The sequence below is a fragment of the Xiphophorus couchianus genome, chromosome 19, assembly GCF_001444195.1.
Source record: "Xiphophorus couchianus chromosome 19, X_couchianus-1.0, whole genome shotgun sequence".
In the NCBI taxonomy this organism is placed as follows: domain Eukaryota; kingdom Metazoa; phylum Chordata; class Actinopteri; order Cyprinodontiformes; family Poeciliidae; genus Xiphophorus; species Xiphophorus couchianus.
Window position 1 is genome coordinate 7,144,165 of NC_040246.1, and position 26,251 is coordinate 7,170,415.

The 26,251-nt window shown below is 39.9% G+C and overlaps 1 protein-coding gene across 2 annotated transcripts; it reads right to left on the reverse strand.

The window, feature by feature from the left end:
• Positions 1–815: 815 nt before the first annotated feature.
• On the reverse strand, positions 816–25,470 carry crlf1a (cytokine receptor-like factor 1a). Of its 2 annotated transcripts, none has more exons than XM_028000736.1 (9): positions 24,991–25,470; positions 15,643–15,921; positions 13,096–13,225; positions 12,759–12,928; positions 8,385–8,542; positions 5,700–5,774; positions 4,095–4,188; positions 1,821–1,999; positions 816–1,663 (listed from the first exon to the last, which is right to left on the reverse strand). In XM_028000736.1, exons 1-9 carry the CDS (start codon positions 25,061–25,063, stop codon positions 1,640–1,642), a joined length of 1,182 nt encoding a protein of 393 aa, XP_027856537.1. In that variant the 5' UTR covers positions 25,064–25,470; the 3' UTR covers positions 816–1,639. The 2 variants fall into 2 exon arrangements, with proteins under 2 accessions (XP_027856537.1, XP_027856538.1); XM_028000737.1 differs by having other exon boundaries at positions 1,817–1,999.
• Positions 25,471–26,251: the final 781 nt, after the last annotated feature.

Below are 26,251 nucleotides of genomic sequence, written 5' to 3' on the forward strand. Positions count from 1 at the left end.
CTTTCCCAAGTCTGCAGTAACCAGCAGGAACAGTCATGTTGCCAGGGGTCAAATATAGAAATCTTGGTTTAACATAAATGGTGCTGCAAAATCAAAATGACCAATTAGTGAAGTCTGAATAGGATTTCTCATAAGAACACACCGAGTCACGTTCCCATCATTGCACGCATGCCTCTGAAAGCAGCAAACCAATCCATCATGTCCATGTAGTTTTAGTTTTCAATTAAACAGAGAATGAAACATTTAATTACCTTTGACACGCTGCAGGTACTGCTTACTGTCAGCAGGTGGCAGAGCTGCATCATTTAGTGACATTAAACCAGGAGGGATTCAAAGATGAGACACAATAACCTCAGATCAGTTGTATTACTATGGAAACAAACGACAGTAACGCATTTTTGGCAGCATATTATCTTGAACTTTTAGTTACTGTTTACTCACAAGGCAATGAGCCGAGCATCACTTACTAAAATAAAATAAAAAAACACGACATGATCAAACGTCTTTTAGTAAGAACAGCTATTCATGCTGCTCCTAAAGCAATTCAACAAATTAATTATGAAAGTTAAATATATATATTTTATTTGCAAATATTTCGATTTCATACATAGAAATAACAATATAGAATGAAGATGTACTAAATTTAGTAGTTTAAAAGCAGCATTATGTTAGTAAAAAAAAAACAGTATTAAGCAGGAAAAAATTGAAATTAGAATGTGATGAATTGCATTGATCTGTGTTGAACTGTGTATATTTCAAGCATTCAATGCACACACACACACACATGCAGTCACACACAAAAATCAGACCACGTGTTTTTCTGTCAACATTTTTATAGAACACAGGTAGAGATTGATAACAACTTCAGTCATTGTACAGTCTTTACTGACTAAATTTAACTTAAGAATTATAAAACATAGCTTTATACTTTAAATATGCTGGTACGATTTAGTACAAAAATAAAGGCTTTCCGCAGCCGACACAAACACCATCAGTCACATACTGGCACTCAGAAACAGACAAATCCTGTGTGGACCAGTTTGGCACATTATCCACCTAACATAGCGAAGCACTCGTTAAAATACTGAATCATAATTTGTTCATGTTTCTTTTTACATTGGGATGTGAGAGAAGGGAGCATTTAGAGAATTTGTGGATGCTGACTGGCCACTAGATGGCGCTCCGAATGCCACTAACAACACGTTTAGGTGCTTTAGCCAACACTTCAGCGGAAATCGGATTAGTTTTCATCTCTTCTGTGCGCATTCAGGTCAAATGCATGTCAAATGTCTTTACCGCTGTCCGACATCTTCATGCTACAATGTCGTTTGCGCCCACATAGTTTCTTTCTGGCAATGTCCGTGACGAGTAAAAACAGCTCCACCGTTTAGACGAGCTCAAATCGACTGGAAAGGATGCAGAAACGAAGAGTCTCCGACTTTTTTTAAATTTATTCCCCTCTGGATTTCTTCTTTTACATTTCCGATATGAGAATGCAGTCGCTTTTTTCTTTCTCGTTATTTTTTTTTTTCCTCATTCACACATATAGACAAAAAAAAAAAAAAAACAACAACAGACAAACAAAAGAAATACAAACTGGATTTGTTCAGTTCGTCTCTGCTTGCAGGGCCTGCATGTGCTACGACTTATCCCCTTGGAGAACCTAAATTAAAGACACAGGCTGTTACAAATCAGCTTTTAGAAAATCATTTCCAGTTTGTTTGTGTTTGTGTACGCGGGACATGTGGGCACGCCCGCTCGCGGTTGCATGGAAGACGTGTGTGTTTGCTTTCTTCTCGGCTTTAGGGATGCTTACCTACCTGGTTGCGAGTTTTTGGCGATTTCTGCATGTCCACCCTCCACTGGTCGTACAGCTTCATGGACATACTGCTGCAGCCGTAGGCGTGCTTCTTCACCCAGCCGAGGAACTGCTTCAGCTCCCGCCGCAGGGTGGAGTTGGAGTCGCCGCTGGACTTTGAGTCGCAGGACATCAGTCGCTCTAAGGCCCGGGGAATTGGGGTAGGAGAGGAAATCAAGAAAGGATTTGAAGATTAAATGTGGAGAAACATCTTTATTTATTTTTTTTTTTACTTGCCTGCACCGAGTCATTTTTCTGTTTATTTTTTTTTAAAGCAAGTCGTAAAAGAGTGATCTTAAACGTGTTGCTTTTATGGGGAAATTTTAACACTACGCTAGGCATGAGCTCGTTACAGGGATAAAAAGGTTTCTAAAACATTAAATGGAGAGTTCTCTCCAGCTGTACATTGTTTGTACAATGTTCTACGAATTTACAGTCTTGGGTAATCCTGTGCTATGGCGCTATTTTCTTAATAAAATTATCCTCCGATGACAATCTCACACCCGTCACAAGCCAACATTACCACAGGATATTGTTCATACTAACTTCTGCTAATGATAGACACAGTAAGAAACTTATTTTAGCCTCAAATTGGTGTGAAAATCAAAATTAGACAACAACAGAGTAGGAAACTGGATGTTCTCAAAGCAAGAATGACTGAATTTTTATTTTATTTAAATCATCACCAAATAAAAAGCAGCGTTTAAGTCACCACACACCGTAATGATACCAAAGTAAACAAAGGCATTTTTTGCATGTTGAGTTGTGGAGTATAGCAGATGTCCCTCCATAGCTCATATATAACCAAGGTTCATCATTTGTCGAAACATGTTGAAACTGGGTACAAATCACGCTTTATCAAGAATAACATCGCAGGGTTTTTATTTTATCCATTGTTTGTATCTTAGTTGAAGTGATTTCACGAGTTTGACACTTTCATTGCATTACCGGCAACAAGATAACGCTAATAAAATTCCTCGTCAGTAACAATCTATGATCAATCGACACAAAAACAAAACTAGTTTTCCGAGCGGTGACGACTGGTGATGATCATCTGCCTCAGTATCCTGTCAGTCTCGCAGCTCCGTCCCAACATTTAATGAGCTCACCTGGTTCCTATACCTGTAATCACCCTCTCTAGACTATTTACTCCTGACTTTCATCCACATCTTGTCAGATCCTCCTGCATGCTTGTTTAGCCAGTCAACTCCCTAATGTCACTAAGGGACACTTTAAATCTGTCCAACCGGTTGCTCTTCTCATACTATAAATCAAAACTAGGAAATATATTTCATTTAAGCTTCACAAAAGCTTGCCAACGATTCATAAATGGGTTAATAATCCAAATTCCCAAAAACAGAAATTGGAACGTGATTGTTTGTTTCATTGCCGTGACAATTCCACCAGTCTGCATCAACTTGGTGAAATCCCTGATTCCACAGGCTTTACTTGAGGCAAATTATCCAAAAAGTTTAAATAATTTGTCATTGAAGCTTTTAAACTGTGTCTATAATGAAGTCAGGAAGTAAGTGAAGTAAAATGCAGGCCTGGATGTAAAAAGATTTCACTGCACTGTAAAGAGTTGCATGGAAAGGGCAGCAGGGCCGACGGGAGCAACAACTAAAGACGAAAACAACAAGAACTTATTTCTCCCACTAACAGAGGACCTTTTTGTCTCTTCGCGCTGTAATAAATACTTTCTGAGCCTTTCCCCCGAAGAAACCCTTGCAGAAAAATGTGAGTTTTTATGAACAGGGTTTTGTTTTCATAACTGTGGTCTTTTTTGCGGCCAGTTTATGATAACATTTTATACAGCACTTACTGTATTCCTGAGTCTGGAGCGACCTAACTGGATCCAGGATGGCAAACAGCACAAGTGCTCAAAGATTTCTGACAGTTTTCATCTCTTCTTTGCCAGAAAATGATTCTTTTGTTAAAACATGGTAAGCAGGTCTGTTTCTTGTCATTTCCTGACTAGCTCAAACTATATTGGATAAATAAATATGACAAAATAATCAAAAGGAAACAGACTGGAAGACTGAAAGCACAATTATCTGTTTCTATGCGACAGCCGCAGAGAGCTGCTGGGTGCTCAGTACACTGTGATACCAAAAATTGCTCCTTTATGGACCAAAATGATCCCAAACTCGGAGATCAAGAATGAAAAAAAAAGCTCTTGTGAGGAGACCCCTGACAGGGCGCCCGTGTGTGTGCGGATGTGTGTGATTGTTCTCACCACTGTGGGGTGTGGAAGCAGCTGTGGGGTGGCTCCACTCGCTCCAGATCCCAGCTTTGCGAGAGCCGTAGATTCCCACGGGGTTACACCGAACCTGTGGAAAATACGACGCAAATTAACAACGGCCAATCGCTAAACCTTTAATGGCTCTCATAAGTGTACACACCCCTGCTAAAATCCAGTTTTGTTTTGTCATTCTCCCCTACGTGAAAAGCTGAGACCATTATAAATCATTTCCAAAGTTTGTTTTTTTTCCAATCTTTACTGTTACGTAGATGTGCTTTTGAATGCAACTAAAGTTTGGTTTGTAATTTCCTGTAACGGAAAACAAACAAACCAGCTAAAGGGAAAAAATAAATCAGATCTCTTGAATTAATTTCAGAATTTAGATCTCCCTTCGGTTATAGAGAATCTGATGAACCTGAGATAAAAGTTCAGCTCCACAAAAAAATAGAGCTTTGGGTGTTATTCTTTGTTGGAAAAAATCCGTCTTAGAAACAAATTTTATACCATAATTGGGCTGGGTGTAATCTGGCCAGTCAGATTATTCTGCCCTTGTCTTCTGCTTGGTTTCATTTATTATTGTAACAACAATAAAAAACCAAACACAAATTTTACAAACTTTTCTACACCATGGTACAGTTAAAATAGTTATTTAGAATCACATTGAAAGAAACCGGATGTTTTTTCCAAAATTGATAAAAACACAAGACAGAAACTGGTCAGAATCACTGCAAGAGCAGCAATTTCCAATAAGTACTGGTTCTGCTTTAATGTGACAAAAATCCGTATTCTGAAGATGCTTAGAGTGGGGAATATACTGTAGATGTGAGATAAAAGCTTTAATTTGGCTTTAAGAAACCAATTCCAAACTTTTCCAAAGGACAGAAACAGCACTGACATTGTCTAAAATAACGGCATATGCAGTATGAAACATGGGGGTGAGAGCATCGTGAGTAGGGATTACATTTCTTCAAATACGCATGTTTTCGTCAAAGTGTACAAAATTGTGAGGAGGTACAAAAGACAGCAAAGTTTTGACTCAAATAGTTAAAATGTTTGGTGTAAGCCTGCAGAAGAAAGGGATTTATTTATTTAGCATCACAGTGAGTACAAGCTCTCATCCACATCAACAAGGAAATGACTTCACCGGGAGGAAATTACAATTTCATGACTGGCTGAACCAGAGTCTAGAAATAAATCTGACGGGACATATGAGGGATTGAAGAGAGATATGGACAGATTTTAAGAACTTTTGCAAACTGGAGTGGGAAAGTGTTACCTCATCGTGGAGTGGCACGCTGAAATTAAATCAAAAGGGGTTTCAACTAAGTGCTAATTTAATTCCCGACACTCAACGATGTGCATAATAATGCTGATATGCTACTGCAGCTATTCAATATCTTTAAATCCTCCTCCTCAAATATATTAGTTAGTTTTTTAGTTGAATTGTTCAGGATATATGTGACACCAGCTGTGGAAAGTTGGGGAAGTGATTTATCGCATTATCGATTGGTTTAGTCGCCAAAACCAGGAGCTTTACCAGGGATGTGTAGAGTTTCGTTCACACTTGGCCACAAGCCCATTGCTACAAACTCGCCATACCTGCACGAAATACACCGTTCCAGGTCTCAGCCCAGCCAGCCTGCACGACGTCTGATTCCCGACATCATTCATCACCTGGGCAGCGGAGGAAATGCACAAACACAGAAGAGCTGAGCGCTGGAGGTCCGACCACAGTATTAAATACCAATGGGCAAAAACTAAAGCACAAAGCAGAATCAAGATGCAGAAAACACAACCGCAAACCATGTACAGACCAAAACATGCATGTGCACCACATTGTTTAGTGGCTCCTGATCAGCATGTTTATGAAAGTATTTTAACGTAACCGTGCCTGCTGGCTAAAATCTGTTCCCTATTATTTATTACAGACTCAAATACTCCAACACACACACGCGCACGCCCAGCCCCACACACACACCTACTCACACAAACAAGAACTGAAGACAGGGAAATACTTTAAATGGGAGGAGAAAGCAGCACACACACATGCTGCAGTTAATAATCTGGCCTAATAATCCCCCTCTTTCTCTCTGACATCCTGTCTGTAAACACTTGTTAAGGAGGACTCCAACAGAAAGCAGAACATGTAAATTACAGGCATTGGAGAGCTAATGATGTGATGCACAGGCGGCCAACTGAGGCAGACGTTACAGCTGAGCGTCTTTGCAGCCATATTGAAGACATTAACAGCTGAGACGTATCCCCTCCGTTCCCCAGCATGACCTCATGATTAGGGCCGCTTCAGAGGCGCTTTGTTTCCACCATCAACCCTTCAAGCCACTTGGATTCGGGCCTCTCCTCCCTCCTCCTTCGTATTGGTGTCAGCCCGCCGCCGCACCGCGCCTCTCCACTCCTCCGCCTCCTCTTTTTTTTTTTTTTTTGCTTTTTAACATTTCCACTTTGCAGGTACCGACTTGCTTATATTACAGCGGTGTAATTCCTCCCTAATTACAGGAGAATCTTCCCTCCTATCCTGGGGAAAATGATTTCTCTACAAAACTGTCCGCATCAAAAAGAGTGTGCCGCTGCGTTTCTGTTTGGGCCTGTTTACGCACATTTTGCAGCAGTTTAAAACAACAATGCTGCAATTTCTACAAAAGAGGCCTTAAGCCCTCTAGTTCGTGCGGTGTATGTGAAAAGAATGTCCTTTAATTTTATCCGTCTTGGAATGAAGATATATTTTTTAATTGAAAATAAACCTGGGGAAAATTTTTATGTCCATCCATCCATTCATTTTCTAACACCCTTGTCCCTAATGGGATCAGGAGGGCTGCTGGTGTCCTGGTCTCCAGCTAACGTTCCGGGCGAGAGGCAGGTTCACCCTGGACAGGTCGCCAGGACTTAATTTAATGTAATTTCCATAATACAGCAGAGATCGGCAGAGGTTTAGGATTAGCTGGAGGTAATTCATACAAAATATATTAAATTAACTTTGATCAGCTTGCCTTACTGTACAATCTTTCTTTTTTTTTTGTTTGCCTGTAAATTCCTGTTTGCACACCTGAATTTAAAAAATGTAGATGGATATTTCTATTCTGTTCTATTCTATTCTATTCTAGTCTACTCGACATCCAGTGAAAGAGGTGTACGGAGCCTTGTGCCAGCAGCCCATTAAAATGCTGTCTGCATCGTTTTACACTGTGTGATTGTGAGCGTGAGTGGGAATAAAAATAGCAACAGGTATTTTGTTCCATATAACACAGTAGGAGTGTAACAGGTAAACCTTCTATGGATGCAAACTCGACTAAAAATCCACCTGTTTAGGATTGTATTTGAAACGTAATCAATTACAAATTTATTGATGGAACTTGACTTAATGTCGTGTTATGATTGTTGATTCTGTGTTGCATTGTGTTTCTGTGTTTGATACGATGTAAAGCACTTTGAAATGCCTTGCTGCTGAAATGTGCTATACAAATAAAATTTGACTGATTGATTGATTGATTGATTGGTTCTATTCTATTCTACGACACCTGATTTTACTAAGTACAAAACACTGTAAGGAGTTTAAAACTGACTATTTATCATTTGGGGATGGTCCGTATCTGCTTTGACAACGTTTTAAGTTAACTTTACCTTTTTATATTGTACTTTAAACACGACATCACTGAGATTATTCTGATTTGAACAGTTTTCACAATCTGTCATATTTCACATGCATTCAATTAAACTACATAAGATCTGTGGGGGAGGTTTGAGGTGATTTGCATCCATAATTCATTCAAATACATCTGCCAGAGTTTACACGCATTAATTGCTAACATGGAGAAAATTTGCAAGCATGTTACAAAATTAATACTGTAACATGCTATAAGATGATTTTGTTTATTTGGGGCCAATATTATCATCTCATGTTAATATTGCTGTTTTGGCCGGTAACTGATATTACACAGATTACTGTATCCTTTTGACGGCGTGAAAAAATTGCTTCACTGCTTCAGTTCAACACCCAACAGTCCTGCACTGCTACATCTGACCTGAACATATAACTAAGTCTTATGTTTACGCACCCAAAGGGAATCTTTATCTATAGTGGGTATAATATTAAATTAACAAGAATCATTTTAAAACAATACAAATACAGGCCTATGCTGATAATAATCACTGCTCTGTTGGTAAAATAAGACAAACAGACTGTAATTTGGTGCCTTTTGAATGCAACTTTCTTATATATATATATATATATTTTATATATATGTATATAAAATATGAGATATTCTTTACCTTCCAGTCTTGACTCTCCTCCAGCCTGTAGCGGATCTGGTATTTAGCCTTAAACAGGAAATCTTTGAGAGCCGGCGGCGCCTTCCAGCGAACACTGAGCTGGTCCTCCAGCTGGCCCAAGCGGCTGACGGTCACACCTGACGGAGGGTCTGTGGTCACTGTCAGGAGAGAAAATGGAGAATAACATAAATATTCTTTCAGCATCTAAAGAGAAAAAGAAAAACGATCGTGAAGAGAGCTGAGAAGGTCATTGGAGAATCCCTACAATCTGACCAGGATCTGGTTACAGCTGTTGCAGAAACAGGCCTTAAAGTGTGTGTGTGGGCGTGTGTGTGTGGGTGTGTGTGTGTGTGTATTGTACAGTTGGAAGCTCACAAAACCAGCAGGACTTTGTATGTGAATTGAGAAATTAAAAGGTTATTATAATACAATGCTCAAAGTATGAGTTAATCTGAGAACAAACAATTGTGTATTTTGTTAAATTAATATGTTGGTGGTATATTTTTAAGGTATAAATCGTTAAGCCTGCCAAGAAAGATTTTCTCAGAATGAATGAATGCAAAACAGAAACTATGAACTCAATCAATGAGCTAAAGTCGCTATCGTTACTCTTTTTCTGACGATTAATGAGACCCAAAAATGTTTTGTCTCATAAAAACGATTCTCATTTTTTCTCCCTGAAACCTTGAATATTATAAAGAATGACTTTTAATCATAAAGACTATTCTAATGGACAGCCCATAGGCTGTCTGCGCAATAGACAACTATTTCAATTTCAATTTAAATGTGCAAAGTAGCTCGAAGTTGTTCACTTTTGCACAGGCCGACATTTACCGTCTCTGACTGCCTTCCACTGTAGTTTTTGATGACTTGTTCAGATGAGATCCGATCAAAATAAAACTAGTCAATCCTGAACTTAACCTGGGAATCGGAGTTAAAAAGTTGTACACCATCAATAAAACTCACAATTGAGCATGTAAAACCTTTCCAGTCAGAGAACTGTACAGAATAATTGCAGCATAAGAACAACTAAAACAGATTTTACTTTAACCGCCATAATATATATATATTTTTTTTCAAAATGTTACATTTACATCAGATGGTTACTCTGAGAGAACATGCTCCCTTCTTGGTACTTGTTTCAGTCAGGATGATTATTGAGGGCGCGCTGCCTCCAACCTCAATTTCCTGTGTCATTGGTTTCTGTGTAAATAACTGCTTAATGCGAATATGACGTAGGTTTAAAAATGTAAAAAAACGAGTGTTTACATGGTTTGTTTGAGATTGGAGTTGATTCTAGAAGTTAGAGGCGAATTCTCACCCGTTACCTCTCATCAGAGCCGATAGCTACAACCTCCAGAAAATGAGACGGTAATTGAAGTTGACAAGAGAGGTATCTACTGCAGGTAAGATATTACCGAAACCTTGCAAATTTCGTGCAAGTGTATATGCAGATACTTGAGACGTGACACACTGCAGATGAATCAGTGTTTGTATATGTTGTGTCACCCCGCAACACGTCATCATTTCCAAGTTGTACGTGTACAAGTTTCCTCTAGCTCTCTATCTCCCAGCGACTTAGGAATGCGGGAAACCCGTAGGAGTTTCCACCTCGCCTTCAGGACTGATTGGACCCGACTGTAGGTGTGAGTGACTCACACCAGCTCGACACAGGTGTGGTTTCCTAATGACCTGCTTTTGCCGTGGAGGACGCTTGAATGAAAGCAAAGGCTGGGTAAACGAGACATGAGAGAAAACCCAAACACAGCACTCACTCACACGAATCGAGAAAACGCCCACTCCCAGGATGCCCCTCTGTTTCTATGCGGGGCCCAGCCCAGCCCTCGAGGCGTGTAAACAGGTGTGTGCTTGCATACATTAATAAGGACAATAGGATTAACGTTTGATGGACGCTCATTTCCCTGCCTCTGGCAAATCCGGCCCAGAAACTTTGTATTCTTTCAGGACGTTTTCCCAGAAAAGTTCACAGTGAGCAAGGTGAAGAATTCCAAGCTTATCAGGTTGTATTATTTCAGGTCCAAGACTTAAAGCCTCAAAGCCCGGGTTGCTCAGGCCTCGGGGTCTGCAGCTGCCTTGGAGACAGGATTAGGTTCGAGGATCAGCATGGAACATTCCATCAGTCTGCGTGTGTGTGTGTGTGTGTGTGTGTTTCTCTGTGTTTATGTCCACCAAGCATGAGTAAAGAGAAAATGAGCTCGTCAGAAGAGACGCTGGCTTTGAATTGAGTTCAAAGCCAGCGCGAAACAAAAGTCATCTTCGGGCGCTTTACAATGAGACGAGTCCGAGAGTCAAAACAAAAAGCATGAATGTCCAGGTCAGAGTCTACGCCTGGCACGGTGAGAGAATTTGATCGTGTTACATGCGCTTTAGCTCCCTTAAGCTCGGCAACTGACCACATAACATAGCTTTAAAAGGGAATGCAACTCACTTCCCATCAGTATGAAGTCAGATGAAAACTTTGCCGTGACGCTGCAGCAATGGAGACTCATTTAATGCTCCGTTTTGTGCTAGCGCAAAATCAGATTACAATGTGATGCAATGTGACGTGCCCCAACATATTAACGTTACTTGGAAAATCGGAGCAGTTGGATTTGTTTGCCTTTCTTACCACTCATATAAACTTAAGAATATTATTTTGGTATCGAATTCTAAAAGATATTTTTATGGATCATATTTATGTTTAAAATATTTTAATTAGTTTTTTTTTCTTTAAAACAAAACAGATCTGATGAATTATAAATAAATGGGATGCCTTCAGTTGTTCACCCGTCACAAAGTTACATAGAAATAAGCAAATTACAAAAGCATAATCCAACACAGAAATTTTTTAAATCCACCTTTTAAGTTACTTACATTTACTTAATCTTGTGTTAAAAAAATGTTTTACAAAAATGCCACAAAGGCACATTTCCCTGTGTAAGAATGTGTACTTCACTATTTTTAGTTGATCAGGATGTCAAGGACTTTGTTGGGTTTTTTTTGTTCCCCTTTGGCATAAATATGGCCACTCTGTCTAAGGCACTGTTCAAAATGAGAAAGACGGAAGAAAATGACATTCAACTAAGTCAAGCATGTGTTGATCTTTGGAAATCATGAAATGGCCACACACCTAAAATGCCCCACATTATTGCAATTGTCAGAGCAATAACTAAAATATCAGATTGAATGGTCAATCAATTAGAGACATTTGATCACTGATCGGTAGGTTTAAACCTGAATTCATATTTTCCCCCTACATGTTAAATCCATGAATCTATCATCGTGTACAGTCCATAAAAGTATCAACCCAACGCCACTTATGCTAATGAATTTTTTGTGGATTTAGTCAGGTGTGTCATAAACTCCCTACCTCTCACACTAAATGTAAAAAAAACAAATGACTATTTAAAAAAAATGAATTATAAACATCAAAAGAACAAGTTCTGCAGGTTCATTTAGTTTTTTGTTTTATTTTAATTTCCAAAGCTAGAATCGTTCCAACCACTTTGGACCACTGCTGTTGCGATACTTCAGCAGGATCAGACATCATTTCTAGAACAAGTAAAGGCTGTACTTACGCATCCCCCCATTGGTAACGCAACTTAGCATTTTTTGATATTGCATAAGTTGATGAAACACATCAAGAAGGTGCTCTTAAGAGCCTTGCATAACGCGGAGCTGTAAGGTTTCCAGGCAGTTAAAAGACAAATGAGAGCACTCATTCACATTCCTCTGAATGTCTGCCGAAGGAAAAAAAAAAGCCCTTTAGGCAAACTACATCATTACACATCTTTCATTTGTACAATTATGTTAAGAGCTACATTAAGTTAAAACAACGTTTTCGCTCTCAGGTTTGTCAAGTTAACTGCTTAGGCGAGGCGAGGTTAAAGGGTGAAAACTGACAAGGAGCTAACCTGGCTCCATTCAAATCGCTGCTGTCTTATTAACAAATAACAAGCAAATAACATTCAAACGTATTTGCACCTCGGATTTTGTAATGATGAAGCCGGTGTTAAGAGGAGGTTTTAGATTGCTTGGAGCCCTGACGCTATTTAGCACTGTTTACAATCTTATGGCTAAGGAATAACAAGATACTCCCACTTAGACAATCAACTTTAATTATTCACCTAATTTAATTAAGATTTACCAGGTAATTAAGATGAGTGATTAAATTTACCCAGAGGGAAAAAAAAATGCTATTCCACAGAAGACCAAGGATTTATTTGAGTACATATACCATCTGTAGTGAGGACAGGCAGCAAGATATTGTTCACTTTAAAAAGCTTATCTGCTATCTAGGTTGTAAAGCTAGACAGTACAAAGACAACATCAGACAAAGCAAAAGGGTCAATGTGTGCCGCTTCGCTCACTCACCCACATCTAGGATGTCAAGGATGATGACATCGGAGGTCGCTCGGCCCAGCCGGTTGGAGGCCTCCACCCAGATCTCATACGGCGTGAAGAGGTGCAGGTCCTGCGTGATGCTGCAGGAGTACGGCTGCGTGTGGCTGTAATCCTCACACTCCTTCTCGGTGCCGTACCATCTAAGTGGGGAGTAATGACACGGGATTTTTTTATTTTTCTGTCAGCCGAGACTTTAAGAAGTTGATTTGAGACTTTTCTTTAAATGTAGTTTGCAGTTTTCAGGCATGATGCTGCGTGACTTTTTAAATCAGTCATCAGTTTGAGTGGTTTGAGTGTGTCTCTTTACCTGAGTTTGTACTTTAGCTTGTACAGCGTGCTGATATTTGTCTCTCCTTTACCTCCAGGCGCCCAGCTGCACGTCAGGTCTTTGGTGTTCCGGGACCAGCAGGTCAGATTGACTGGTTTCTCTGGAGGCACTGGGGTGGAACGAGGTGTGCCGAGAGCGACGGGTTGGCGACAGGAAGTGGCGAACATGGAGGTAAGAAAAGGAGATAAAACAGAGGATAAACAAGTCAGCAAAGAGGTAAAGTTAACTCTCGTCTTTCCTGCGTTTTCCAAAGTTACTGTTGGAAATTTTTTATCTTCTTTCTTAATTAGTGTGTGTGTGGATGTGTGTGCACAGTCCAAATCAGATTTATGGTCACCTTCTCTGAGGAACACAGAGTACACGGAGTACCAGTGTCACTCAGAAATTATGATATCAGCTTCATCTCTGCTAATGTGTTTGAGAAAAAGCCAGTGGATATCTCTCTGTGGTCTGAGCTGTGTGAGTCCAACATCGTTCTTCATCTCCTCTTCAGTGAAAACCGTGAACAAAGGAATGACGATGTAGTCCAGGGGTGGGCAATCCTGGTCCTCGAGGGCCGGTCTCCTGCAACTTTTAGATGTATCTCTACTTCAACACACCTGAGTCAAATAATGAGGTCATTAGCAGGACTCTGGAGAACTTGACTGCACTTAGGAGGTGATTCAACTATTGGATTCAAGTGTGTTGGACCAGGGAGACAGTCAAGAGTTGCAGGACACCGGCCCTCGAGGACCAGGATTGCCCACCCCTGATGTAGTCCATGGTATACTACATCCACAGATCAAACAGCAAAAATAACCACCAGCTGTTGTGATTGAAAATGTATAAATCTTATTTGTCTTGTTCTTCTTTGTAGCACAGATTCTGCTCAGTTCGATATTCTGAATTTTTGCTGCTTTGATCATTTGGTGTGCCCATAGTTTTCACATTCACTTTCTATTTACAATGAAACACAATTATTATTTTTTTTCTTTCCCTAAAAAGGTGTGTCTTTTAAAACACTGGACATTAAAAAAGCTATTTTAAAGAGGTAGACATGAGTACAAATAGGAATCGACAAAGAGAGAAGTCACATGGTCGCTTACAAATGAAGGATTTCTGAAGATATTTTAAAAGAATTTAAATACATGCACTTTAATCACAATGAAACAAGACTTCTCTGAGTAAATTTGCCTTTTCTTATCCATAAACATGTATTTTAAGCATGTGTATCAACATTTCTCTTACAAGTGATGAATTTGGCTGAATTATAGAGATAAATATTCATAAAACTGCCAAAATGACACATATAATGTAACTGAAGCTTGATTTATAATATTTTTTAAAGACTTCATGTTGCACCTCATGTGAGGGGAAAATATGAGGGATTATGATCAATGACTAAACCAAACCTCACATTTGTAGGTATTAATTGAACTTAATTTATTTCCAATACGTTACTAGTAGTAGATTACAAAGTATTACACTAAATCCTTGTTACTCAGGTGCAAAATTACAGGCATGGCCAAAATATCAGATGGTAAAAGGACAAAAATCTGCACCTCAACAAGTAACGAGTCTAGAATTACTAAGACACAAAAGTGATTTCAAAACAGTAGCTGCTACTTGCCTTGGCATTTATTTCATGAAGTTAACTGAGCAACAGGAGAAATTTCTCATTTTCCCATTTTTGTAGAGCAAAGACATCCAGACCGACAATGCTGTTTACCTTGGTCACTACAGGACACCACACACACACACACACACACAAACATGACTTTGTCCAACTAAGACAACATATTTTTTTCTCTTTAACTGACCCAAAAGCTTTCGCCCTCAGTCACAGTGTCAATCTCTTTGTGTAAGGTTTTGGTTTTCTGTGTGTTTATTTAGGTCTCCATGTTGTCCTGTCTGTCCCTTGATTGTTTACATCTGTCCCTTGTTTCCCCTGATTGTCTCCCTGTATATTTAATCACACCTGTGTTCCCTGCCATTGCTGTTTGCTCCCCTGTGCTGCCTGGATTTTGTTACACCATTAAAATCATCATTACTCAACAACCTGGGTCCTCCGCATTCATGCTCACCAACTACTGCACTTCATGACCCTTTGTGCTAAAATGTTGCTTGTACATCAGACCTCCTCAGAGGCAAGGTTATAGTTATGAAAAAATGAGGTGAAGGGCAGGAAAGGTTGATAGATGCTTGCTCATACAAGTGCAAAAGTACAAGTGGTTTTCTTCGTCTGTAAATTATCAAGCCTTTGTAGCAACAGTGGACCACACAGATGGTCAAAGCATCACTGAGGCCTCTTACTGGGTCTAAAGGTAGTCATAAAAAGCCTAAAATTTAACTTCAACTGTGCAGGGACACTTAAAAATCTACCCACTACTTCCTCGCTGTCCCTTTTACTCCCATTTCCTCTTCATTCCCCACATCTCTGCATTTACTAAGAAATCTGCTGTAGATACGACGAAGCATTAAAAAAAAAAAAAAAACCAGATGTAGACACAACTGTTCAAATGTTATACGTCTTAAACATCAACTTACTCCCAACATAGAGACAGGAGCCAGCTAATATGTGTCCCTTGTGGTTGTGGCAGACGAGGTTGTCGCCAGAGGTTTGCCTGGAGGCGTTGAGCCCGGCCAGGGTCACGCTCAGGTTGGTCGGGCTCAGCACTCGATAGAGGGAGCTGGGAAGCTGATGACCATTCAGCGTCCAGAAAAGAGAGTTGGCGTGGACCCCGAGTTCAGGGTGGACCCAGCAGCTGGCGGTCAGGTTGGACCCCATGCGAAGCACAGGGTCCTGGGGGTAAACAATTGCTACATCTGCAAGAGAGAAGCCAGTTGATGGTATTAGTATATGTTAGGAGGAGGACATGTTATTGTGTCGGAGAGATAAAAGAACAGGCTTTGGACTTAAAATGGAATAATACAGAGCTAAAGATTAAAAAAATCCTGTGAACACATTGGCTTTACTTAACATTAACTCTGTGGAGTCAATTTGTTATAAAAAACCTTCAATCAAAGAATGTCCTTGGAAATCTTTTTTTTTTTTTTTGGTTATTTAAAGTAGACAAATCCTTTGTTTAGCTCAGAAAAAAATAAGTTGATGTTTTAGCCCAAATTTTACATAAACCGACATTTGAATTTTCCTCCCAACTTTTCAACCACATGAACACACAAAAGGAAATTGGACTCCAGAAACACAGCACTATGGGAATCCATATTAAGAGGTTTCATTTTTGTCCTTTATTACGTCCTTGACACAACTCTTGATGCCCAGGTGGTGGCAGTACTGAGCCTTTGAGTTGTTGTTAAAAGTAGAAGAAGTAGTAGTTTCCCCAGCTTGAATTACTGTAGTAGTTTGATGCCACTGGTATCTAAGCTTCGTGATATAGCTTAGGGGAGTCCATTTCTAATTCACAGCTTTTTAGACTTTGGTTTTCATCATCGTTTAGGGTAACCAGAAGGTAACGTCATCTTTCCTATGCCCTCTGTAAAGAAACCATTCATTTAATTCAACCTTAAATTCCTTCAATCGACTCTTGCAAGGTTGAGTCAGAAAGACGGTTACATGGTTAGCAGGTTTAGTGTCTTTAACCTTTCACTTTCTCAGCTGCTGCGTTGCAGGGGTCTAGTTTTTACAGTTTCCAGTGGAAATTGGGGAAACCTTCAATGATCCATTACAGTTCCAGACTTACTGTAATGGAAGATACCTGAAAATGCTGGTGAGGCAACCAGTTGACCAACCTGACAGATGGAGTGTTATAATGGATATAATGTGGTGTGCAGAGACTGAGACCAGGCAGCACAGCTGGTATCTTGCCATGGTTTAAATGAAACAAGGATGTCACTGTTTTGTTTTTCAGTTAAAATTACATAAGTTGACCAACAAGACTTGATTTTTAAAGATATGAGTAAATATGAGGCAAGTAAACAGGGAAGTGAGAGACTGCTGTGTTTTTGACTTCAATTTCTCTGAGTTCAACTGGATTTTCTGCTAATATATTTCCATTTATGTGACAAAAAAGTGGCTCTGATATGTACACTTCATATCTTGGATCTGTGAATGGCCTGAGCTAAGACCTTTTGTGAAAATGGAAATGGTGGGGACAATCAACATCGATCCAGTAGTGGCCACACTGATTTCTTTGCCAATCTTGAAGTCGTCTAATATGTAGTTTGCTTCCAGCAAATAAATTACATCTTGCTTGCTCTGTACTGTTTTTTCTGGTCAGGACATGCATAATCCTGCATGTTATGATTTTTTAAATAGGCTTAATATATCACACATCTCCTATTAACGGTGTTTAAGGCAAAGAGGAAATGGTGTTATAATGGACATAATGACACCATCTTCCTCTTAAATAAGTCTATGACTCATTTAATTTTCAGTCTTGGTTTTGTCTCATTAGACTAAAGCATGCCTCGTCAGGAAGGAAGTGACTAAATCCCAAACCTTTAAACAAACCAAAACGTGACTGCTGGTGTTCATTAAAGCAAGATTCCATCTTTGCTCAACACACTTCTCAGTGTCTATTAAAATAAACCAATTTAAAGTAAATTGTAAATTATAGACTCACTCGTCTTCAGGCCATTTACACCAAATGACGTAGTAAAGGCAATGCAGGGCAACACAGAGACAGACAGGACAAACAACCATGAACACACACACTCACACCTAGGGAGAATTTAGAGAGACCAATTTACCTATCAGTCATGTTTTTGGACTGTGGGACCAGAGTACCCGGAGAGAACCCACACATGCACAGGGAGAACGTGCAAACTCCGTGCAGAAAGACCCCGGACCGGGAATCAACCCCAGGACCTTCTTGCAGCCATCCAACTTCATTCACTCACTGCTAAATGTGCTAATGGTGGAGAAACAACATATCATTACAGGAAAACCGTTTATCTGCCATCACTGGTAGCTATGCTAACTAAGCATTAACAACAGGTTGCGCTACCTTCAGCATAGCACAGAGCGAGGGGGAGAGAGGATGAGCAGCACCATGAGATTGTGATTGACAGCACTAAAACTCTCCTGCCACTGACTGGTTGTTTCTAGCACTTTGAGAGAGCAGAGGAAATAGATTTTTCACAGATTATCTCTCATGCCATACTGTCACAACATAATGACATTTTTAACAAATATGTGAAAAATATATATTTTTTTATAAACGTTACATACTGCAGCTTTAATATCACCTGTCAGGAGGGACGTGGGTTATTGCTGCTGCTGACTGACTCACCTGTTAAGTGGTAAAAGGTACAGGGACAAGTTAAATATATAAATATCTTGGTAATTTTTTTCCTTAATTTATTAGATGCTAGTGAAATGGAGGCAAACAGCAGTCTGTAGCTAAGCTAACTATGCTAAATGGTTGATAATCTCACACAGTCTACCCACCTTTCTTGGAGAAAAACTGGGTTATAAATTGACACTTTTACCTTTTTCTCTCTCTGTGTCTCTATTTTTTATTTTTTTATTTGAAAACCTGATTTTATAATTTTTCTTAGTAGCATAGTAACAGCCACAGTCGTTCTTGTTTTCTACTGTCTGCTGCTGAACACCTTCACCATCAAGCGCTCCAAGCAGGAACGAACCATTTCATGCAGATCCAGGGGGAGTGCAGGGCAAATATCGATGTGTGTTTTTTGGTCTGGGAGTGGGAACATTACATTTTTACTGCTAAAAACAATCTTCGAAAAATCTATATGATTTATTTTGTAATTGACAGGGCTCCATTATTTTTTTTTTAATTTTCTATGAACCAAAAATAATTGTGGAGGGCCCCTTGTTGGTCAAGGGCCCTTAGAATTGTCATCACATTTCCCCTGATTATAAACCATGTATTTCATCTAACAATGTGCTAATTTTCTGGAAAAAGAGAGCACATTTTTCTGTAAGTTTTGTTGACTTACAAGTACTTGAAAAGATACTGGATTATGCTACGAGTCTACACATCAACAAGTCCTATCAACGCAGAGTAAATATGGAAATGTTAGCCTAGCACTGCAACAGATATAGAAATGTCATCAGTGGGAGCAAGATGGGAATTTATTGAATCCTTTTGCTGCCTGTGTCGAATCAGACATACGGTATGTTCAGAAACAAAGTATGCATGTTTTAGATGACATGTACTGAGAAAAATTAAAATAGCTTTCTTAACCTCATATTGGGAGTTCATTTTGAGACTGCTTTGCAAAAACTACAGTCACAAGACAAAATATCTGTCAAAAATGGCAGATAGGAGAGAGCGCGTCAGACAGAAAGATCATTGATAAGAAAGTGTAAACAAGGTTTCCCCCAGAAAACTTGCTAAACCCTGTGGTTTGGCGCTAGGGCAGACATTCATCCAGTGGCCCGTCGTCTTTTTGAGTTAAAAATGTTTAAAGTTGAAAATATCACTTAATAATTATGTGTTATTAAAAGATTGGAAGATTAACACCTGAACACCTACTATAAGGTCCTAAAAAATGCAAACATTTAAAAACAACTTTAAAAAATAAGCAATGCTTAGCCTGGTGGGGGCACAAGTAAAGCCTGGTGGCCCCCTAGGCTTATAATACACTGGGCTAAACCCTGGTGTAAGTGATGAGATTTAATATATTATTCTGAATCTAGCTTTTTTTGTCTCTGGTGGCCTGTTTTTTTTTTTTTAACGTGCCAAGACAGGAAAGTAGGTAAAGAGAAATAGGGAAGACATGCAGCAAAGGTCACCAGGCTGGGAATCGAACCTGCAACAGCCACGTCAAGGAGTAAGGCTTTCTTATGTGGGTTGTATCTAACCCTTGCGCTACCAGAACACCCTGAATCTAGCTTTTTAAAGCTGTACACATAGCATTGATTTTAACATTTTAACGTCAAATTACTCAGATTGTATCAGGGACAAAAAATACCAAAATGCACACCAGGAAAATGAACCTGTGCATTAAGACTCAGTGAGCAGTAACTCTCTGCTGTCCAACTCCAGTCGCTTTGTACAGAACTGTTCAAATAGCTATAGGAGGAAGGAACCCTAATACTACAAATCAGCAGTTTCTGATGCATTAAGCACAAGAAGTTAACTATTCTGTGCTAAAACATACTCATTCATCTTTTTTATTACTATAGGTTCACATTTAAAGAGAGTCCAGCTCAAAATTGATAATCGCACTTTCTAATCGGACTTAAAATAAAAAAGCTTTTGATCTCTCAGGTGAACCACCTGATAAAAGAAAGGATCAAGGAGAAAAGATGAGAAGAAAGGATTTTAATTTCTAGAGCAGCAAGATTCTAACAACAACAAAAAAAACAAGTTCCCAACCAGTGTAGAAACCAATACGAACGCATCTGAGAGGGTTTCTATGACTGAGCAGCTTGCAAGCGAGAGTGTCAACACTGTGTCAGACCACTACAAAATCTGTGCCCGAGGCCAAGCCTATTCAGCAGCCAGCCACCTTACGTTGACAGACATTGTGTGGTCTTTTATGCCGGAGCCGCCTTTGAAGACATCAGCTCATCTGTAACTCCACTCCTCTGTTAATATCACTGCCGCCTCTCGAGGCCTTCGACACGACACTTCCATACATGCGTGCTCACACACGAACACAAACAAGCCGATGCAAAGCGGCTGTTTGTCTTTGTCACTGGATACAGTGGACCAAAGGCGGCCATGATTAGCCAGTAATACCCAGCTCCAGCTGAATAACAATCGGTGTTTATGTATTCCAGGCGCTGAGGACAGGACATTGCCCCGGAGCGGGGTGTGAAGCCCTCTAACACCCCTTTCCTTCACAGTTCAAACACTGCAAAGCGAGACACAATTACTGCTGTTTATTGTCTCTCCCTGACACGTTCACTGGAGGAAATCGCTTGTAAAAAATGATTTGTTTGGAGAGACGGAAGCTCTCATCACGCCCGAGGATGAGCCCAACATCGTGATAATGGGTGATGGAATTCAGGCTGAGAAATGAGAAAATGCCTTTGCTTTTGTTTCACGACTGCCAACTGCATTACTAGTCCCAAGTGGCTAGACTCTAGTCTGCGGTGGTCTTCGAAGGTACGTCACATTCGCTGTTCCCACCAATAAAGCAACGATTCTGCACTCGTCTATCCAACAGCTGAAAGGGAGCTTTCTTCTGGGCTCTTTGACAACCGATGCACATGAGCCGTTTGGAGATTTTCGAGGAAGTCACGCAACATTTGGTAACAATGAGCCATGCAACATTGTCTGCAAAGAGGCTGAGGAAGAAGCAGAGCTGGATTTCTTCTTCAGTAACAGAATCATATAGTAGTGTTTATTTATAACCTGAGGCGAAAGAAATTTACAAAATGTGACGTATTTCGGTTACATAATTGCTTTGAGACCATTTTTTCCCCCCTTTCTTAGAATCTCATAAGATAGACCAAAATAATGCCTAAAATGGAAGAAAAATGGCAAATAGCTTCAGTCTGTTGGACTCGGAAAGGTGCAGCTTGCATTTGTATATGAGCTCTTTTACTCTGATACCTCTAAATAAAATGCAGTGCACCCAGCTGTCTTTAGAAGTCACCTGATTAGTAAGTAGAGTCCACATAATCCTGAAGAATGAGGTGGTAGATAGAAACCCATTTTGATGCTGCAGGTAACTTGAGACCAGGCACATTTCAGCTTTAGAATGGCCTCATCAAAATTCAAGCTTGAATAGAATTGGGAATTTTTGGTTGGACTTAATTACTTTTCACTGCTTCTTTTTTATATATTCTCTGTGAGTGAGTTCACAGCATTGGAAGAAAGTGACGATCTGCCAGGCATTAAATCAGGGAGCTAAATAACAACTTTTTTTTATTGAAAAAAGAAAACTTTGCATTGGTTTAGATCCCAATAAAATCCAATGAAGCTGGTGCTTTTAAAGAGTAGGCAGAGTGATTACTTTTGCGAGGCACGGTGATAATTGCGATATTTGTTCTTCGGCCCTGAGATGCAATAAAGCACCAACATTTAAACAACTTAATTCTAGTAGCAGATTGTGTGAAGGGGCTTTACTGCCCTTTATAACAGTGCTAAACGCTAACGACCATTTGCGTTGTGGAATAAGCAGAAGGAAAGGTTACATTCAATGTTTGCTATTCCCTTTAAAGCCCCGAAACCTTCCTTTTATTGTGCCTTTTAAAAAAAGGATGAGGGACTGGAGTGCTGCTGTTTGCTAGTGAGCTCACCATTAAAGCTAATCCAGCCTCTTAGCGGCTGAGCCGGACATAACTATGATTTATTTACATTATTGTGCATTAAGCTGGCGCTCCCGCATTCTCCAAAACCCTGAGCAAGTGATGTCACCGCTTTGTTGCGGTCCGTAAAGCCCCCATGCTCGCCATGTGCTAAACGAATTATGGCCTGACTTGTTGAAATCCAGCCTCCCCGGAGGGGAGCTCTCGCTCCGCATGGGATACAAGCAACGCAACTGCAGCAGGAGAACATCAATAATCTGGGCTGTCAGACAGACAAAATGGCATTTGTCCCCATACCTCACCCCGCCAAACGTATCCACAAATCAAACGGAGCGCAGTCACGAACGATTAGTACGATTAATTTAAGAAGTTGTTTAGAAAGTTGCAACCTCTATAGCTCTAAAATTTTCAGCCAAATGGTTTAAAGTTGTTTTTTTGTTGTTTTTTTTTAATGGGACGTTAAGAGAAACTGCCTGGGTTTTCTCCAGCTCGTTGGAGCCTCGAATGAAGGACCGTTGCCCCTCGATCAACCTGTTGCTGCAAACTGTTGGTCAGCTGGCTGAAAGGAGGATGCTGTTACATTTTTTTCCCCCCTTCCAATATGATGCAACAAGCACAAAGTGTTGTGGTGTGGCAGCTGAACGTGCATCAAAATCAAAATTCTAATGAACGCCAAATATGACATTATTATGACTGAATAATTCATCGTGTCAGATTATTTTAGTGACAGTGGGAAGAATTGGAGCTGCACCTGCTGCCTTGATTTGCTGCTTTGAGTTATTTTATCTACAGTGTCAGTGTTGAATCTTAACTATTGCTGTTTTTCACTCAGGTCAATTTAGTTCCTGAAAACTGTAATACTCAATGAAAGAATCCAAATGCCTCAATAATAAGTAAATACAACTTAATGGTTTTTGGACAAGACAGTAAAAAAAAAAAAGAAAAAGCCGTTTAAAAACAATTCTGCACATTTTTGATATGAAAATAAAAACACTTTAAAGTTTTCCAGCAATGAGTCGACAGCTGTATTTTTATGACTTAGGAGAGTGTTATTTATACATTTATTATCATTTTTATTCAACCAAGAAGTTAATTTCTAATAGTAAATGAGATGAACATTTATGAAAAAAAGTGTAATAAAAGGAAGATCGGTTTTAAAATATATATAATAATCTGTTTTTATTTACATTTTGTATATAAAAAAGGACAACAATCATTTATACCATTCTTATTCACTATCACACCAGTTAAACTCTTCTTATAGCTGCTGACCAGCTTCCTCTTGAAATCTGATCATTTATCTTTGCTGATGAGCTTAACGCATCTCAGGTCAGAAGGCCTTGTTCAGATCACCCGAATCTTTGCCTCGCTATCATCTTCAAATCAAAGCCCTGGCTGAGCCACACCAAAGTATGAACATTATTTCCAGGCAGAAGAAACAGGTTGGCAATCTTTCCAGCATTGCATCGAGGCGCTCAGTGTTTGCTGGGACTGCAGGAAAGTCAACAACACAAGGCGAGCCATTTTCAGCTGGCGCTACGCGTTCGTCCAGGAGGAGTGAATGCTGCAAGCCGATGACTCAATGCAGTCGGCTGGCCAGGTTTCCTTACACAGAAAACTTTTTCAACCTGAAATCTGAACTGAACTTGATGCAGTAATTTCAGATTGTATGTATAATTAGACTGAATTTACCTTTTCTTGTAAAATGCCTTGAGATGATACATGTTGTGTATTGGTCCTGTAAACAACCGACGTGAATTAAATTGAAACGTCTGCATCTCTGACTACAGGATGTCAGAGATGCCTAACATCCTCATTGGAAGATGGATAATTTTTCATCTGCTTCAGTCCAGATTAATATCATGTTAGAGGGCCTCTGCACAGCTTTTATTGAGAAAGGACTGCAATTAATTCAAAAGTTTTAAATCTATAGATTTCAAATAGGGATTCTTCTTTATCTTATTTGTCAGAACATAAACTGGGAGAGTGTCCTAATACTTTTCTTGTGTTCAGAATGCCTTAGATCTGCAATATAAAAGCAATTAGAAATTCTCTTTTTCTTTTTAAAGAAAGGAAAAAAACAGTTTGTATTTTTAAAACGTTTATTAATGTTGAAAAAGAACTGGGATTCCTCATTTTCCATTAAGAATTGCTGATATTTTTGTCTCACCAGCTGTACAGTCTGACCTGGATGTATTGTTCCACTCTTACCCTATTTTTTCCCCCGATACATAAATGCTGTTTTTTGGCTTACTGTTTGATCATATAGCTCATCAAACTGGCTCATGCTTATAGTATATATCATACAAGAATCATTGTTATTATAATAATAACTTATTGATTTTTTAAAAAAGCAGTTATATACATATTTATTATCCCTAAAATATGGAATCTTATCTGAAAGTGCGCGTCTTGTATAATCATATATATTTTACTTTTCCACGTCAGTTAAATGCAGCTGAAATCCCAATGTTTACTGGATTTAACATGTGATGTAACAGCGCAGTAATCCAGTTCTGCAACAGGTTTGGCTCTCAGGACGCTTGGCTCCGCGCGGTGCCGCTTCAAGCTCAGATCTGCTGCCCACACTTGGACATGAGCAGATCTGGGAGAAGCAGCCCGGATAGAGAGCGTCAAGCCGAAACCCCCCCGCTGCAAGGAGCGGAACTTTGCGCATCGGTGGACATCTGTGTGCAACTTACGTGTGGACAGGGACAGCACGCCGGGAGAGCGCAGCGTGAGGAAAACCAAGCAGAATCCCAAGGCGGCTTTCATTATGCGGGGTTGTGTTTTTCTCTCCCCGCCTCTCCAGAACTCCAAGCGGTATTCCCGAAGCGATCCCGTGTCCTCCAGTTGTTGTGGTGTCGCCTTCTTCTTCTTCCTCTTCTTCTTCTTCTTTTTTTTTCTTTTCTTTTCCGATCCTCCACACAGATTACACCCAGCGCAGGGAGAGAGAGGGAGAGGAGAAAAGCAGTAAAAAAAAAAAAAAAAAATCCGGATTATATTAAGAAGACAAGTCTCCAGAGTGAGGGGGCGCAGCTGAAACAAAGTGTGACCCGGTGGGAAAAGTTCTCCTCTGAGGAGCCAGAACGGAACCCGTCCCTACACTGAAAGAGTGAAAGCTGCACGTCCCGTTTGCAGTGTTTTTCCTTCTTAATGCTTCCTGCAGCTAAATCATACAGCCCTCCCCTTTCTCTCTCTCCCTCTGTGTCTTTCTCTCTCTTCCCTCACGGTCACCAGTCATTCCCCCGCTCTTCCCGTCCATCTCCCTGCCCTTTTTTCCAGCCTCTCCCCTCCCGCCCTACCCCCACCCCCCCAGTTCAGTGATGGGTAGGAGTCAGAACCATTGACTTTCACTGAATCACTCTTGTCTGTGATAGTTTCCGAGCCTCGGGTCTCTCTCTGCTCTACACGTTTGCACAACAGGAGGCTGTTGAGTCACAGGAAGATCGCCTAATTAGAGAGCCACCTTTGATTATTTTTGGCCTAAAACTCAAAACAGTATAAAACCCCCACTTATAACTCAAGTTTCTAACAAATTTAGTCTCTAAATGACTAAACTAGGTTGTTCTTTATAATCACATTCTTATAGATAGGCACAAAAGAAATGTGTATATGTGCATGTGTATATGCGCACAAGGATGCTGCTTTAGAGGGGGAGCCAGAATTATTTCTGTATTTATTGCAACTTGCATGTGTAAAAATTAATCGATAACAGAGGTTTAGGGTTAGGGTTATAATGTATCTGCATACTCCTCAGAAAGTTTCTAGTTGCACCCCCAGCCTAGAGTGATTTGAAAATAACATGTCCTGCCAAGCACACCGTTTCTCTTTCTGCTTCTCCATCCCCTGACGTGTTTGAAACCATCAAACCAATTATGATTACGTTCAGGAAACTTAAATATATCCTCTCTGACGAAACAAAGATCAAAAGATCTTAGAAATCAACACATCAGGCGCCAA

What these genes read in the sequence shown, in the direction of transcription:
- crlf1a (XM_028000736.1), bottom strand. Translation starts at nt 25,063, where the DNA reads ATGAAAGCCGCCTTGGGATTCTGCTTGGTTTTCCTCACGCTGCGCTCT. An exon ending in CGTGCTGTCCCTGTCCACAC is followed by an intron (nt 15,922 to 24,990) that starts GTAAGTTGCACA and finishes TCTCTCTTGCAG; the next exon opens with ATGTAGCAATTGTTTACCCC. An exon ending in GAACGGTGTATTTCGTGCAG is followed by an intron (nt 4,189 to 5,699) that starts GTATGGCGAGTT and finishes TATTTTCCACAG; the next exon opens with GTTCGGTGTAACCCCGTGGG.